At 42.8% G+C, this 16,122-nt stretch overlaps 1 protein-coding gene across 4 annotated transcripts in view; it reads left to right on the forward strand.

Moving 5' to 3' along the window:
* Nucleotides 1-7,662: 7,662 nt before the first annotated feature.
* Nucleotides 7,663-16,122, forward strand: part of LOC120028334 (SID1 transmembrane family member 2-like) — a 34,165-nt gene continuing 25,705 nt past the window's right edge. For all 4 annotated transcript variants that reach the window (XM_038973549.1, XM_038973548.1, XM_038973547.1 and 1 more), the window contains exon 1: nucleotides 7,663-8,379. In XM_038973549.1, the coding sequence (XP_038829477.1) occupies nucleotides 8,158-8,379 (222 nt within the window). In that variant the 5' untranslated portion in view covers nucleotides 7,663-8,157. The remainder of the gene's footprint in view (nucleotides 8,380-16,122) is intronic.

Genomic DNA, 16,122 nt, shown 5'->3' on the forward strand with positions numbered 1-16,122 from the left:
AAAAAAACTACAGAAAAACACTCAGTAGGTGTGTCCAAACCTTTGACTGGTACTGTATATTCATCCAGTTTCTTACTGTCCAGCTGGCAAATAATCACTAGACAGTCAGGGATGATCAAACATTTTAAAAACAATGGATGGAGGCAATGATGAAAGAAGAAAAAAAATACTGCACTAGGCCTATTAATCCTGCATAAGTGGAGTAATACAAATTACACACATATTTTGACGGCAAGGAAATATAACACATTTTCAGTGCGGCCCTCCGGACCTCGTTGAAGACCGAATGCACCCCCCCCCCCCCCCCCCCCCCCCCCCGCAGACATATATCAGTCAGCACAGAAAGAAATCATCAAACAAGGCCTTAAGAATATCTGAACATGTTCACATTTTATATTTAGGGTGAAGCAAACGTAAAGTGCATAACTGGGGGCATGTTCTAAAGCACATCTTGGATGATTGGCTTTATATTTAGACTTTTGGGAGAAAAACAGTTGGGTCTTCTATACAGGCTCATGCATCAAATTTGTTTTCATCGGGAGGGTGCAATAGGTTAGGCATGATGAAGACAAATTAGGGCCCTGAAAGGACAGCTCTTTATGGTGAACGAGAAAGGATATAATAGGCCTCAATCTCTTACTTATGCATAATATGCCCGGTATTATGAGTTGGTGTAAGGGTATACAATTGTATTCTTGGAGCACCACATTGATCAAAATGTACATTAAAGAGATGTAGGCTAAAGTAATGGTTTTATTTTACTGGATATGTTGATTACATGACTTACAGGCCTGTAAGATTCAATATCAGAGAATCAGCTAGAATCTAGTGTTACGCGGAGTGGAAGAGGGGAACCCAAGAGCAGACTCAGACGAGGAGACTGGGATTAAGTAACCAAGGTATTTATTGAAACACAGGGGGAGATGGAGTGCAGGTCAGGGGAAGCTCAGGCGGGTTGCTGGAAACCAGGTGCTGAGGCTGGAGCGAGAGGAGTTGAGACAGAGTAAGCATGTCCGGAAGGGAATCCAAGGGAGTAGTAGAGTGAGGAATCCAGGACAGAGTAGCAGGATGACGAGATGTTGGACTGGAGACAGGGACCAGTGTCAGAGCGGGCACAACTGTAGCGGAGAGAAAAACAGCATCAGGCAAGGAAAACAGGCACAACAGCATAACAGGATCTGAATAGTAACAAACAGCTAGAACCGTAGACTGACTGAGCAGAGATTACAATCTGGCAGCATGGAAGTGGAAGGGCTGAGTATTTGTAGAGGTCTTGATTATGGAACAGGTTGCAACTGGTGGGGATCTGCTCTGACTCCAGCACACCTGTCTCCGCCCACACAATCACACACACACAGAGAGAGAGAGGGAGAGGGAGAGAGTACTGGGGGAGTGGCGGCAGGTCAAGTAGAAACAGGATGAGCAGTAGAGGGTGTTACAGGAGCAGATGTGACATCTAGATCACAAAAGGGCCATTCACTTTTCTGAATCTAAATTGATCTATTTCCTTTATCAATATTATAACATTTTTCCTTGCCCACCACTAAATGAATTAGTATAATAAGACTAAGAATTTGATGACAATTGGAGACCTAGTCTACTTCCTACTTTGATGGTAAAACTGCAGAGGGAGCAAATATAAGAGTTGAGAGACGAAGAAAGAATGCAAACATATTTTTTCTGATGAATTATAACTGATGAGAAACCTTGCAAAAGAGACACAGCACTATTTCACTGTTATTATCTAATAATTAAACTATTTAATTCTGTTTAGGGTTAAGGTTTTGGTTAGCGCCAGTTTCAAGTGTTGACCTAGTCGTGCTGTCCATGGGATGCTGATCAGTCAAGTCTGTAGTAGACCCATATCTCGCAGGTTGGCATTTATTGTCATGAATCTTGTTCTGGAGGCAGCTCTGGAGAGTGGTTGCTAGCTGGCACAGACACAAAGTCACATAAATCTGATTTTAAACCTAACTGTAACCTTAACCACACTGCCATCCCTAATGCCAAGCCCTAACCTTAAAAACCAATTTTAAAAAATCTATTATATAGCCAATTTAATATATTAAATCTAATATTAAGGAAGTCTCGAGGATTTTCTCGCCTGAGGTAGAGTATATCATGAAACACTGCAGACCACACTATTTACCAAGAAAATTTTCTTCTAGATTTTTCATAGCTGTCTATTTACCACCACAAACTGATGCTGGCACTAAGTCCGCACTCAATGAGCTGTATAACGCCATAAGTAAACAGGAAAACGCTCATCCAAAGGCAGCGCTCCTAGTGGCCGGGGACTTTAATGCAGGGAAACTTAAATCCGTTTTACCTCATTTCTACCAGCATGTTAAATGGGCAACCAGAGGGGAAAAAAACTCCAGCCCACATTTACTCCACACACAGAGACACGTACAAAGCTCTCCCTCGCCCTCCATTTGGCAAATCTGACCATAGTTATATCCTCCTGATTCCTGCTTACAAGCAAAAACTACAGCAGGAAGCACCAGTGACTCGGTCAATAAAGAAGTGCTCAGATGACGCAGATGCGAAGCTACAGGACTGTTTTTCTAGCACAGACTGGAATATTTTCTGGTATTCTTCCGATGGCATTGAGGAGTACATCACATTAGTCACTGGCTTCATCAATAAGTACATCGATGACGTCGTCTCCACAGTGACCGTACATACATACCCCAACCAGAAGCCATGGATTACAGGCAACATCCACACTGAGCTAAAGGCTAGAGCTGCCGCATTCAAGGAGCGGGACTCTAACCCGGGCGCTTATAAGAAACTATGCCCTCAGACGAACAGCCAAAGCGTCAATACAGGACTAAAATTTAATCATACTACACCGGCTCCGACACTTGTCGGATGTGGCAGGGCTTGCAAACTATTACGGACTATAAAGGGAAGCACAGCCATGAGCTGCCCAGTGACACGAGCCTACCAGACGAGCTAAATGCCTTTTATGCTAGCGTTGAGGCAAGCAATACATAAGCATGCATGAGAGCATCAGCTGTTCGGGATGACTGTGTGATCACGCTCTCCGTAGCATCTAATTCCTGAGCGGTATGACGGCTGCGTGGTCCCATGGTGTTTATACTTGCGTACTATTGTTTGTACAGATGAACGTGGTACCTTCAGGCGTTTGGAAATTGCTCCCAAGGATGAACCAGACTTGTGGAGGTCTACAATTTTTCTTCTGAGGTCTTGGCTGATTTCTTTTGATTTTCCCATGATGTCAAGCAATGAGGCACTGAGTTTGAAGGTAGGCCTTGAAATACATCCACAGGTACACCTCCAACTGACTCAAATGATGTCAATTAGCCTATCAGAAGCTTCTAAAGCCATGACATCATTTTTTGGAATGTTCCAAGCTGTTTAAAGGCACAGTCAACTTAGCGTATGTACACTTCTGACACACTGGAATTGTGATACAGTGAATTGTAAGTGAAATAATCTGTCTTTAAACAATTGTTGGAACAATTACTTGTGTCATGCACAAAGTAGATGTCCTAACCAACTTGCCAAAACTATAGTTTGTTAACAGGAAATTTGTGGAGTGGTTGAGAAACTAGTTTTAATGGCTCCAACCTAAGTGTATGTAAACTTCTGACTTCAACTGTATACATAAATAATTGGTGGTGACCCACGGAATTGCAGGACTGATTATGGCAAGCAAATCAGTTTATATTTGCCTTGGCTAGCTAGCTTGCTATGATTTGAATGATGCCGAAACACCAGACCAACAGCATCGGCTTTTTGGCCCCCTGCCCCAGTTCCTAGAGGGAAGTGGACTGTTGTGTGATGGTATTCAGAGGCTCATATAGGGCTTTTCTGAACCACTGATGAGGTGTGGTGGTCTTATATTGGCACTTTTACAGACTCCGAAGCATCACCAAGTTGGGTGCTACATTTCTGTAGTGGATGATCCAGCCTACCTACGGAGGAGGAGCTGTGACTATCGAAGACGACAAGGTGCCCGATGAAGAGCTCCTTGACCTGTCTGTCAGATGTCTCTACCTCCCTGCCTTACTGTACCATCTATGCTAACCCCTCTTTACTGACTTTATTGTGCCCATGGGGACATTTTGTTGCAGTGTCATGTACACGTTTAAAGTGGCGTTTAAATACAAAACAAATTGACAATACAACTTTCATAACAGTTACACACCAATAAAAAGAGACAAGCCTGCTGGCCTTACTGGGTTGATAGGATCATTAACCAGAGCTATATAGGAGGGACATCACACCTGGCACAAATGATTGTCTAGTTCTGTTTTTTCTGCCGAGGGGTGCCCTATACCTGCCCCCAGAGGGCTGTAGTCCAAAGTCAAGATACTACCCTTCTGAACTGACCGTTGCCCAAGAACTGTCCTATTCCTACATTTGTTTTATTAAATAGTTTTTTGTTTATTTTGTTTTTAAAACGACTTTGAGATTCTACTTGTAATGAAAAGCGCTATATAAAATAAATCTATTATTATTATTATTAATGACAACATGACCGAGTGGCGCAGATTACTGTTCAATTTGAGAAGGGTGCTCCCTTACCCTTTTTTACCCATTCACGTCACAGGCCATAGACAGGTGTACCGCGGCTCAGGTTACTAGAACTTTTTCAATGGGAGGGGTAGAGAATACATTCAGGGAAATGCGATGACGTGAAAGCGTAAGAACTGCGATGTTAAGATCAGAGATTAGTCTCCTGAGTATGCAGTACACCTTCATTAGATGTGTACATACCTACATCACCTGATTGCAAACCAAGTAATCTTACATATAGGTCTTCCTGCTCTCTTGAGGACCTTGCTAATCTCGAAATGGAGTCAGTCGGCAGTGGTGAGCACTCTAAAGTTGAGCCAGTCAAGGATATTGTGGACCTACCTGCGACGAGAGGTGTGGTAGAGTCTTCCAACGTTTGCCATGAGAGTCCTACCAGAGATGATTTTGGACTGGTGGGAGTGAGATTTTGGAAAGAGTTGATTCCTTCTTTTTGGCCAGTCCATATGCTGTGACAAGCTGGGTAAAGGACAAACTGGGAATGATTACATTTGTGAAAGCTTTGAGAAGTGGAATTATTCACAAAAAATGTGTGTATCTGCCTCCCAGATGAAGTGGGCACTTTAAGTCATGCAGCTCGGGACTCAACCTGTGGTGTGCTTTGCTTTTCCCGTAGCAGGGCGCCACTGAAAGCGGTGGTCAGTGAGGTAGCGTTGAGTGAAGAGGTGGATCAAATTAAAAGGAATATTCCTAGTGTTTGTGACGTAGACACGGTGGCAATGGTGAGACTGAGAATACCCTGTCTGTCTTGTTGAGCTTTGACACAGAGTTTCTACCTGATAAGGTCAGGTCAGGATATATTTGCTATTCTGTGAGGGCCTATGTTCTGAACCCGCTTCTTTGCTTTAGGTTTTAAAGACTCGGACATGATACAGCAGTGTGTAGAAGGGAGATCCCACAATGTGAGAAATGTGCAGGAGGGCATAGTCAGAGAGAGTGTACAGTCGGGATAGAGAAAGCACTGTGTGTCAACTGTGGGGGTGCCTATGCAGCTGGGGATCGGAAGTGCCCTGTGAGAGAGAGACAGGTTGATGTTGACTGAGTTCGAGTGGGGCAAAAAGTTTCCTATGCTGAGGTATTGAAGAGAGTAGAGGATAATCCAAGGGTGAGTGAGTCGACTGGGATTCCCCCAGTGAGTAGGCCTGGAGAGAAAGAGCCAGAGAGGATGAGTTTTAGTAAGGTTGGATTGCGTATGCACTGCACTGACGGAGCGGAAATCACAGAAGCTAGATGTGGTAGTTGCAGCAGCAGAGAAATATTTGAGTGTGCGAGGTTTTAGTGCAGAAGATCTACAGGAAGGTTTGAGAGAAGGGGCTCCATCCTCCCAGGCAGATGGCCTGGTGTAGGATTGTTTAGAGACATGTAGGGGGATGTGGGGGTTTCTGGATAGTGGATAGGTGCAGGGTTAAATGTTGGTGCAATTTAAGTTATTTCTATTCCCCTTTTCCCTTTTTGGGGAGGGGCTGACCAAAATGTGCAATCTGCACTACGACCTGCGAAAGGCAGCAATATACAACACAGCGTCTAGTCTGCAGGAAAGCCACACAAGACGGTGTGCTAATACATTCAGTCATTCACAGAGACTGTCTTGTTTACCTTTCCGCTAACCATCGCAGGGGGACTGTAGAAACTATTATCTAAACCGTAATGCAACTCCGATTCATTCCATTTAGATTTATAGACTTAATATTCTGTGACCAGGATAAATAATTTTACCTAACTCATTCACACTATCACAGGAACAAGAAAAGTTACAGGTCCTTCATATTATTCACAGAATCCTGGAACTAATCCTATAATTATTGGAGCTCTGTTCATGCAGCACATGAAGCCTGTGTACACAGGCCTTTCCTGAAAGAAATGAAGCCTTTCCTGCATGCAGGATGGGTCTTACACCAGCAGAGGTACTGTTTCCAACTGAACTGCCTTGTCATGTTCAAATCAAAATCAAATCAATTGTTATTTGTCACATGCTTCGTAAAGAATTGGTGAAACTGTGAAACGCTTACTTATGGGTCCTTTTCCAAAAATGCATAGTTAAAGATAAAGATTTAAAAATACAAATGAAAAATAGAAATAGTGATATGAGGAATAAAAAGACAGTGAATCACGTATGACAATAACGAGTAAAAATAACATGGCTATATACATGGAGTACCAGTACCGAGTTGATGTACAGGGGTACGAGGTAATTCAGGTAGCTATGTACATAGGTAAGGGTAAAGTGAGCAACAGGATAATAGACAGTAGCAGCAGCGTATGCGGTGAGTGTGAAAGTGTGTGTGTGTTAGTGTTAGTGTTTGTGTTGTCAGTATACATGTGAGCGTGTGTAATTTGTGTGTGTGTGCGTGCGTGCGAGCATGCGCGTGCGTGCGTGCGTGTGTGTGTGTGTTGGGGTGTCAGTGTAAGTATGTGTGAGTGTGTGTGTGTATACAGGGACTACCAGTACCGAGTCCAGTGTGTGTGTACATAGATCAGTGCAAGAGAGTTAGTGCAAAAAGGAGTAAACGCAGGTAGTCTGGGTAGACATTTGATTAGCTATTTAGCAGTCTTGTTTAGCAGTATTATGGCTTGGGGGTAGAAGCTGTTTAGGGTCCTGTTGGTTCCAGACTTGGTGCACTGGTACGCCTTGCCTTTGCAGTTGAGGTGAGAGACATGGGCAGGTTTACGTTTATTGTCATGAATCATGAACAGGAGGCAGAACTGATCTATTTCTGCTAGATGGGCCAGCTGCAAAGTCAAATCAAATCAAATTGTATTTGTCAGATGAGCCGAATACAACAGGTGTAGTAGACCTTACAGTGAAATGCTTACTTACAAGCCCTTAAATGTACAACCAGAGTCGTACCTCACTTTCTTGAAATACCCTCACTTAGTCCAGTAGGAAAAATGTAGTAAAATGTGTTTCTCTTTCCATCAAAACAATAATAGATCTAATACGTGTTTTATTTCAAATGAATATTGTATCTATTCCTTATGTCAGAGTTTACTGCAATACATTTGGTCATATGCATTCTATTTCTATGTTTGTGCTGAAAAGAATGACGTCATTACGCCGTGCTTGGTTTGTTTACTGCGTGCGTTGGGAGGGTGTGAGTGACACAGATTCAATCGCCGTGACCAGTCGATTCAACAGATGCAAAAACAACGTTCACTTTACGGTACCTGATATGTCAACCTAAATGATAAAATGTGGATGATATTAGCTGTAAAAACCTCGGATAGTAAATCTTTCGGGATCTAGCTCGCTAGCTAGTACAGTAGTAGTTGTGTTGTTATCGCCTAGCTAACGTTAGTTTAAGTCGCAGTACCGAGGAGTGGCTAGCTGGCGATGGTGAAACAGGAGGAGCGATGTGGATGTAATACATTGATCATTAGCTAGCAAATGTAGCTAGCTGGCTAGATTATCACACTACTGTAGGTAGTCGTTCGCTATCAACTGTTCTGTTGTGAATGATAAATTACAACTGAGCTGCCTAGTTAGGTAAATTTGCCATTCATTGCTATTATTGTCATCCGACGTGTCAAGTGCATTTTGGTCGACAAACTGTTGCTCAGCTAGCACAGCTATTATTGACAAATCGCAAGGAAATGGTTTTGAGGAGCGGTTGTAAATTTGGCCCAGTTTTAGTCTGGTTCCGGCTTGGTTATGTGGTCCTGTTGTGGTTATGTGTGACCCACTTGCGGTGCGCACGGGCAGAAACTAAAACGGTGGTCCAAAAAGATGCCGAGTTTGACGTTACCTACAACGATACGGTTACCAGTGACAACCAAACCATCTATGCCTTCAATCACACCGTCTCCCGAAACAAGGTGAGTACATAGTTCAGGTCACAAATACCACTTTGGTATCTTAGATCCTGCTTTTACACAGGCTGCCTAGTGCTAACACACCTGTTTCAACTAATTATGTTAGTACTAGGCTGGAATTAAACCTGCCCATCCGGTCCCAAAGTACTAGGGTTGAAGAACACAGACCTACTGTCTTGTTATGAGTAGCCTCATTTGGTTTTATAATAAGATAGGATTGCAAAAAGTGAAAAATACAAAACTTGAGTGTGCAGGTGTATGTTTGATGGGTGTGTGCGTATGTACAGTACCAGTCGAAAGTTTGGACACCTACTCATTCAAGGATTTTCTTTATTTTTTACTGTTTTCTAAATTGTAGAATAATAGTAAAGACATCAACACTATGAAAACACAAATAGAATCATGTAGTAACCAAAAAAGTATTAAACAAATCAAAATATATTTTAGATTCTTCAAAGTAGCCACCCTTTGCCTTGATGACTGCTTCAAATCAAATTTTATTGGTCACATACACATGTTTAGCAGATGTTATTGCGGGTGTAGCGAAATGCTAGTGTTTCTAGCTCCAACAGTGCAGTAATATCTAACAATGTCACAACAATACACACACATCTAAAGGAATGGAATTAAAAATATATAAATATTGGACGAGCAATGTTGGAGCGGCATAGACTAAAATGCAATAGAGTAGAATACATTATATACATATGAGATGAGTAATGCAAAATATGTAAACATTATTAAAGTGACTAGTGTTCCATTTTTAAGGTGCCCAGTGATTTCAAGTCTATGTATATAGGGCATCAGCCTCTAAGGTGCTAGTGATGGCTATTTACCAGTCTGATGGCCTTGAGATAGAAGCTGTTTTTCAATCTCTCGGTCTCAGCTTTTGATGCACCTATACTGACCTCGCCTTCTGGATGATAGCGTGGTGAACAGGCAGTGGCTCAGGTGGTTGTTGTCGTTGATGATCTTTTTGGCCTTCCTGTGACATCGGGTGCTGTAGGTGTCCTGGAGGGCAGGTAGTTTGCCCCCGGTGATGCTTTGGGCAGACCGCAGCACTCTTTGGAGAGCCTTGCGGTTGTGAGCGGTGCAGTTGCCGTACCAGGTGGTGATACAGCCCGACAGGGTGCTCTCAACTGTGCATCTGTAAAAGTTTGAGGGCTTTAGGTGCCAAGACAAATTTCTTCAACCTCCTGTTGCGCCTTCTTCACCACGCTGTCTGTGTGGGTGGACAATTTCAGTTTATCAGTGATGTGTACGCCGAGGAACTTGAAGCTTTCCACCTTCTCCACTGTGGTCCCGTCGATGTGGATGGGGGGGGGGGGGTGCACCCTCTGCTGTTTCCTGAAGTCCACGATCAGCTCCTTTGTTTTGTTGACATTGAGTGAGAGGTTATTTTCCTGGCACCACACTCCCAGGGCCCTCAACTCCTCCCCGTAGGCTGTCTCATTGTTGTTGGTAATCAGGCCTACTACTGTTGTGTCGTCTGCAAAATTGATGATTGAGTTGGAGGTGTGCCTGGCCACGAGGTCATGGGTGAACAGGGATTACAGGAGGGGGCTGAGCACGCACCCTTGTGGGGCCCCTGTGTTGAGGATCGGCGAAGTGGAGGTGTTGTTTCCTACCATCACCACCTGGGGGTGGCCCGTCAGGAAGTCCAGGACCCAGTTGCAATGGGCGGGGTTCAGACCCAGGGCCCGAGCTTAATGATGAGCTTGGAGGGTACTATGGTGTTGAATGCTGAGCTGTAGTCAATTAACAGCATTCATACATAGGTATTTATCTCGTCCAGATGGTATAAGGCAGTGTGATGTCGATTGCATCGTCTGTGGATCTATTGGGGTGGTAAGCAAATTGAAGTGGGTCTAGGATGTCAGATAAGGTAGAGGTGATATGATCCTTGACTAGTCTCTCAAAGCATTTCATGATGACAGAAGTGAGGACTACGGGGCGATAGTCATTTACTTCAGTTACCTTTGCTTTCTTGGGTACAGGAACAATGGTGGACATCTTGAAGCATGTGGGGACAGCAGACTGGTATAGGGAGAGATTGAATATGTTGGGAAACACTCCAGCCAGCTGGTCTGCGCATGCTCTGAGGACGCAGATAGGGATGCCGTCTGGGGCGGCAGCGAGGGTTAATACTAGAGGTCGACCGATTTATCGGAATGGCCGATTAATTAGGGCCGATTTCAAGTTTTTATAACAATCGGTAATCAGCATTTTTGGACACTGATCATGGCCGATTACATTGCACTCCACGAGGAGACTGCGAGTGCAGCAAGTATCCAAGGTAAGGTGCTAGCTAGCATTAAACGTATCTTATAAAAAACAATCAATCTTAACATAATCACTAGTTAACTACACATGGTTGATATTACTAGTTTATCTAGCTTGTCCTGCGTTGCATATAATCGATGCGGTGCCTGTTAATTTATCATTGAATCACAGCCTACTTCGCCAAACTGGTGATTAACAAGCGCATTCGCGAAAAAAGCACTCGTTGCACCAATGTGTACCTAACCATAAACATCAATGCCTTTCTTTAAAATCAATACACAAGTATATATTTTTAAACCTGCATATTTAGTTAATATTGTCTGCTAACATGAATTTATTTTAACTAGGGAAATTGTGTCACTTATCTTGCGTTCTGTGCAACAGAGTCAAGGTATATGCAGCCGTTTGGGCCGCCTGGCTCGTTACGAACTGTGTGAAGACTATTTCTTCCTAACAAAGACAGCCAACTTTGCCAAACGGGGGATGATTTAACAAAAGCGCATTTGTGAAAAAAGCACAATCGTTGCACTTGTAATAACTACAACCTAAAACTTCTTACCTGGGAATATTGTTAAATGTTGTTGACTCATGTTAAAAGGAACCACCAGTTTTCATATGTTCTCATGTTCTGAGCAAGGAACTTAAACGTTAGCTTTTTTACATGGCACGTATTGCACTCTTACTTTCTTCTCCAACACTTTGTTTTTGCATTATTTAAACCAAATTGAACTTCATTATTTATTTGAGACTAAATTGATTTTATTTATGTATTATATTAAGTTAAAATAAGTGTTCATTGTTCATTCAGTATTGTTGTAATTGTCATTATTAAAAAATATATATATATAAAAATCGGCCGATTTAATCAGTATCGGCTTTTTTTGGCACTCCAATAATCGCTATCGGCGTTGAAAAATCATAATCGGTCGACCTCTAGTTAACGCACTTAAATGTCTTACTCACTTCTGCCACGGAGAAGGAGAGCCCACAGTCCTCGGTAGCTGGCCACATCGGTGGCACTGTGTTATTCTCAAAGCGGGCGAAAAAGGTGTTTAGCTTATCCGGAAGCAAGACGTCTGTGTCCACGACGTGGCTGGTATTCCCTTTGTAGTCCGTGATTGTCTGTCGACCCTGCCACATACTTCTCATGTCTGAGCTGTTGAATTGCGACTCCACTTTGTCTCTGTACTGACGTTTTGCCTGTTTGATTGCCTTACAGAGGGAATTGTAGTTTTATAAATTTTTTATTTAACCTTTATTTAACTAGGCAAGTCAGTTAAGAACAAATTCTTTTTTACAATGACGGCCTACCAGAAGGCAAAATGTCTTCTGCGGGGACGGGGGCTGGGATTGAAAAAAAAATAATATATATATATATATATATATATATATAGGACAAAACATCACGACAAGAGAGACACCACGACACTACATAATTAGAGACCTAAGACAACAACATAGCGTGGCGGCAACACATGAAAACACAGCATGGTAGCAAGTAACACAACATGACAACAACATGGTTGCAACACAACATGGCAGCAGCACAACATGGTAGCAGCACAAAACATGGTACAAACATTATTGGGCAGAGATAACAGCACAAAGGGCAAGAAGGTAGAGACAACAATACATCAGGCGAAGCAGCCACAACTGTCAGTAAGAGTGTCCATGATTGAGTCTTTGAATGAAGAGATGGAGATAAAACAGTCCAGTTTGAGTGTTTTTTGCAGCTCGTTCCAGTCGCTAGCTGCAGCGAACTGAAAAGAGGAGCGACCCAGGGATGTGTGTGCCTTGGGGACCTTTAACAGAATGTGACTGGCAGAACGGGTGTTGTATATGGAGGATGAGGGCCGCAGTAGGTATCTCAGATGGGGGGAGTGAGGCCTAAGAGGGTTTTATAAATAAGCATCAACCAGTGGGTCTTGCTATGGGTATACAGACTTGACCAGTTTACAGAGGAGTATAGAGTAGAGGTCGACCGATTAATCAGAATGGCCGATTTCAAGTTTTCATAACAATTGGAAATCGGTATTTTTGGACACCGATTTGGCCCAATTTAAAAAAATATATATAAAATATTTTTTTTACACCTTTATTTAACTAGGCAAGTCAGTTAATTAGAACACATTCTTATTTTCAATGACGGCCTAGGAACGGTGGGTTAACTGCCTTGTTCAGGGGCAGAACGACAGATTTTTACCTTGTCAGCTCGGGGATTCAATCTTGCAACCTTAAGGTTAACTAGTCCAACGCTCTAACCACCTGCCTTACATTGCACTCCACGTGGAGCCTGCCTGTTACGCGAATGCAGTAAGAAGCCAAGGTAAGTTGCTAGCTAGCATTAAACTTATCTTATAAAAAACAATCAATTAATCATAATCACTAGTTAACTACACATGGTTGATGATATTACTAGTTTATCTAGCGTGTCCTGCGTTGCATATAATCGATGTGGTGCGCATTCGTGAAAAAGGTACCTAACCATAAACATCAATGCCTTTCTTAAAATCAATACACAGAAGTATATATTTTTAAACCTGCATATTTAGCTAAAAGAAATCCAGGTTAGCAGGCAATATTAACCAGGTGAAATTGTGTCACTTCTCTTGCGTTCATTGCACGCAGAGTCAGGGTATATGCAACAGTTTGGGCCTACTGGCTCGTTGCGAACTAATTTGCCAGAATTTTACGTAATTATGACATAACATTGAAGGTTGTGCAATGTAACAGGAATATTTAGACTTATGGATGCCACCCGTTAGATAAAATACGGAACGGTTCCGTATTTCACTGAAAGAATAACGTTTTGTTTTCTAAATGATAGTTTCTGGATTTGACCATATTAATGACCAAAGGCTCGCATGTCTGTGTGTTATTATGTTATAATTAAGTCTATGATTTGATAGAGCAGTCTGACTGAGCGGTGGTAGGCAGCAGCAGGCTCGTACGCATTCATTCATTTCGTGCGTTTTGCCAGCAGCTCTTCGCAATGCTTCAAGCATTGAGCTGTTTATGACTTCAAGCCTATCAACTCCCGAGATTAGGCTGGTGTAACCGATGTGAAATGGCTAGCTAGTTAGCGGAGTGCGCGCTAATAGCGTTTCAATCGGTGACGTCACTCGCTCTGAGACTTGGAGTAGTTGTTCCCTTTGCTCTGCAAGGGCCGCGGCTTTTGTGGAGCGATGGGTAACGATGCTTCGAGGGTGGCTGTTGTCGATGTGTTCCTGGTTCGAGCCCAGGTAGGGGCGAGGAGAGGGATGGAAGCTATACTGTTACACTGGCAATACTATAGTGCCTATAAGAACATCCAACAGTCAAAGGTATATGAAATACAAAATGGTAGAGAGAGAAATAGTCCTATAATAACTACAACCTAAAACCTTCTTAACTGGGAATATTGACGACTCATGTTAAAAGGAACCACCAGCTTTCATATGTTCTCATGTTCTGAGCAAGGAACTTAAACGTTAGCTTTTTTACATGGCACATATTGCACTTTTACTTTCTTCTCCAACACTTTATTTTTGCATTATTTAACCAAATTGAACATGTTTCATAATTTATTTGAGGCTAAATTGATTTGATTGATGTATTATATTAAGTTAAAATAAAAGTGTTCATTCAGTATTGTTGTAATTGTCATTATTACAAATACATAAATAAATAAATAAATAAATAATCCTTCATTAGTCCTCCAATAATCGGTATCGGCATTGAAAAATCATAATCGGTCAACCTCTAGTATAGAGTGTCCTATCAGGAGCATTGGTGGCAAATCTGATGGCCGAATGGTAAAGTACATCTAGCCACTCGAGAGCACCCTTAACTGCCGATTAACTACACTGTTTGTATTCGGCCATATTCCAAGTCACCTTGCCATGGTTACATGCGGTGGTTTGCGCTTTCAGTTTTGCGTGAATGCTGCCATCTATCCACGGTTTCTGGTTTGGGTAGGTTTTAATAGTCTCCTATACATTTCCTGATAAACTCAGTCACCGTATCCGTGTATTCATCAACGTTATTCTCAGAGGCTACCCGGAACATATCCCAGTCCGCGGGATCAAAACAAACATGAAGCATGGATTCCGATTGGTCAGGCCAGCGTTGAGTAGTCCGTAGTTTGGGTACCTCCTGTTTGAGTTAATGCCTATAGGAAGGGAGGAGCAAAATGGAATCGTGATCCGATTTGCCGAGGGAAGTGTGGGGGAGGGCCTTGAAGACATTTTGAAAAGCTAAGTAGTAGTGGTCCAATGTTTTCTCAGAGCAAGTGCAACAGTCAATGTGTTCGTAGAACTTCGGTAGTGTTTCCCTCAGATTAGCTTTCTTAAAATCCCCGGCTACAATAAATGCGGCCTCCGGATATGTGGTTTCCAGTTTGCATAGAGTCCAGTGTAGTTCTTTGAGGGCCGTCGTGGAATCAGCTTGAGGGGAAATAAGCTGTGACTATAACCGAAGAGAATTCTCTTGGGAGGTAATATGGTCGGCATTTGATTGTGAGGTATTCTAGGTCGGGTGAAGAAAAAGGACTTGAGTTTCTGTATGTTATCACAATCACACCATGAGTAGTTCATCATGAAACATACACCCCCGCCCTTCTTCTTCCGGGAGAGATCTTTATTCCTGTCTGCGTGATGAACTGAGAACCCAACTGGCGGTATGGACTCACAGTATGTCCTGAGAGAGCCATGTTTCTGTGAAACAGAGTATGTTACAATCGCTGATGTCTCTCTGGAAGGAGATCCTCGCCCTGAGCTCGTCAACTTTATTATGCAGAGACTGAACATTAGCGAGCAATATATATTCGGAAGCGATGGGTGGTGTGCGCGCCTCCTGAGTCGGACTAGAAGTCCACTCCGAATACCTCTTCTCGGCCGGCGGTGTTTTGGATCAGCCTCTGGAATCATTTCAATTGCCCTGGGGGGTACGAACAAAGGATCAAATTCGGGAAAGTCGTATTCCTGTTCGTAATGCTGATGAGTTACAGCCACTCTGATATCCAAAAGTTATTTCCGGCTGTATGTAATAACACAAAACATTTTCTGGGCTAATAATGAAAAACGAAATATGCCAAGTTGCTTAGGAGCTAGAAGCACGGCTGCCCTATCTGTCAGCGCCATCATCATTCTTTACACACTCTTGGCATTCTCTCAACCAGTATCACCTGGAATGCTTTTCTAACAGTCTTGAAGGAGTTCCCACATTCTTAGCACTTGTTGACTGCTTTTCCTTCACTCTGCAGTCCAATTCATCCCAAACCATCTCAATTGGGTTGAGGTCAGGTGATTGTGGCGGCCAGGTCATCTGATGTAGCATTCCATCACTCTCCTTCTTGGTCAAATAGCCCTTCCATAGCCTGGAGGTGTGTTGGGTCATTGTTCTGTTGAAAAACAAATGATAGTCCCACTAAGTGCAAACCAGATGGGATGGCGTATCACTGGAGAATGGTGTGGTAGCCATGCT

Source organism: Salvelinus namaycush, chromosome 34, assembly GCF_016432855.1.
Source record: "Salvelinus namaycush isolate Seneca chromosome 34, SaNama_1.0, whole genome shotgun sequence".
NCBI classification, from domain to species: domain Eukaryota; kingdom Metazoa; phylum Chordata; class Actinopteri; order Salmoniformes; family Salmonidae; genus Salvelinus; species Salvelinus namaycush.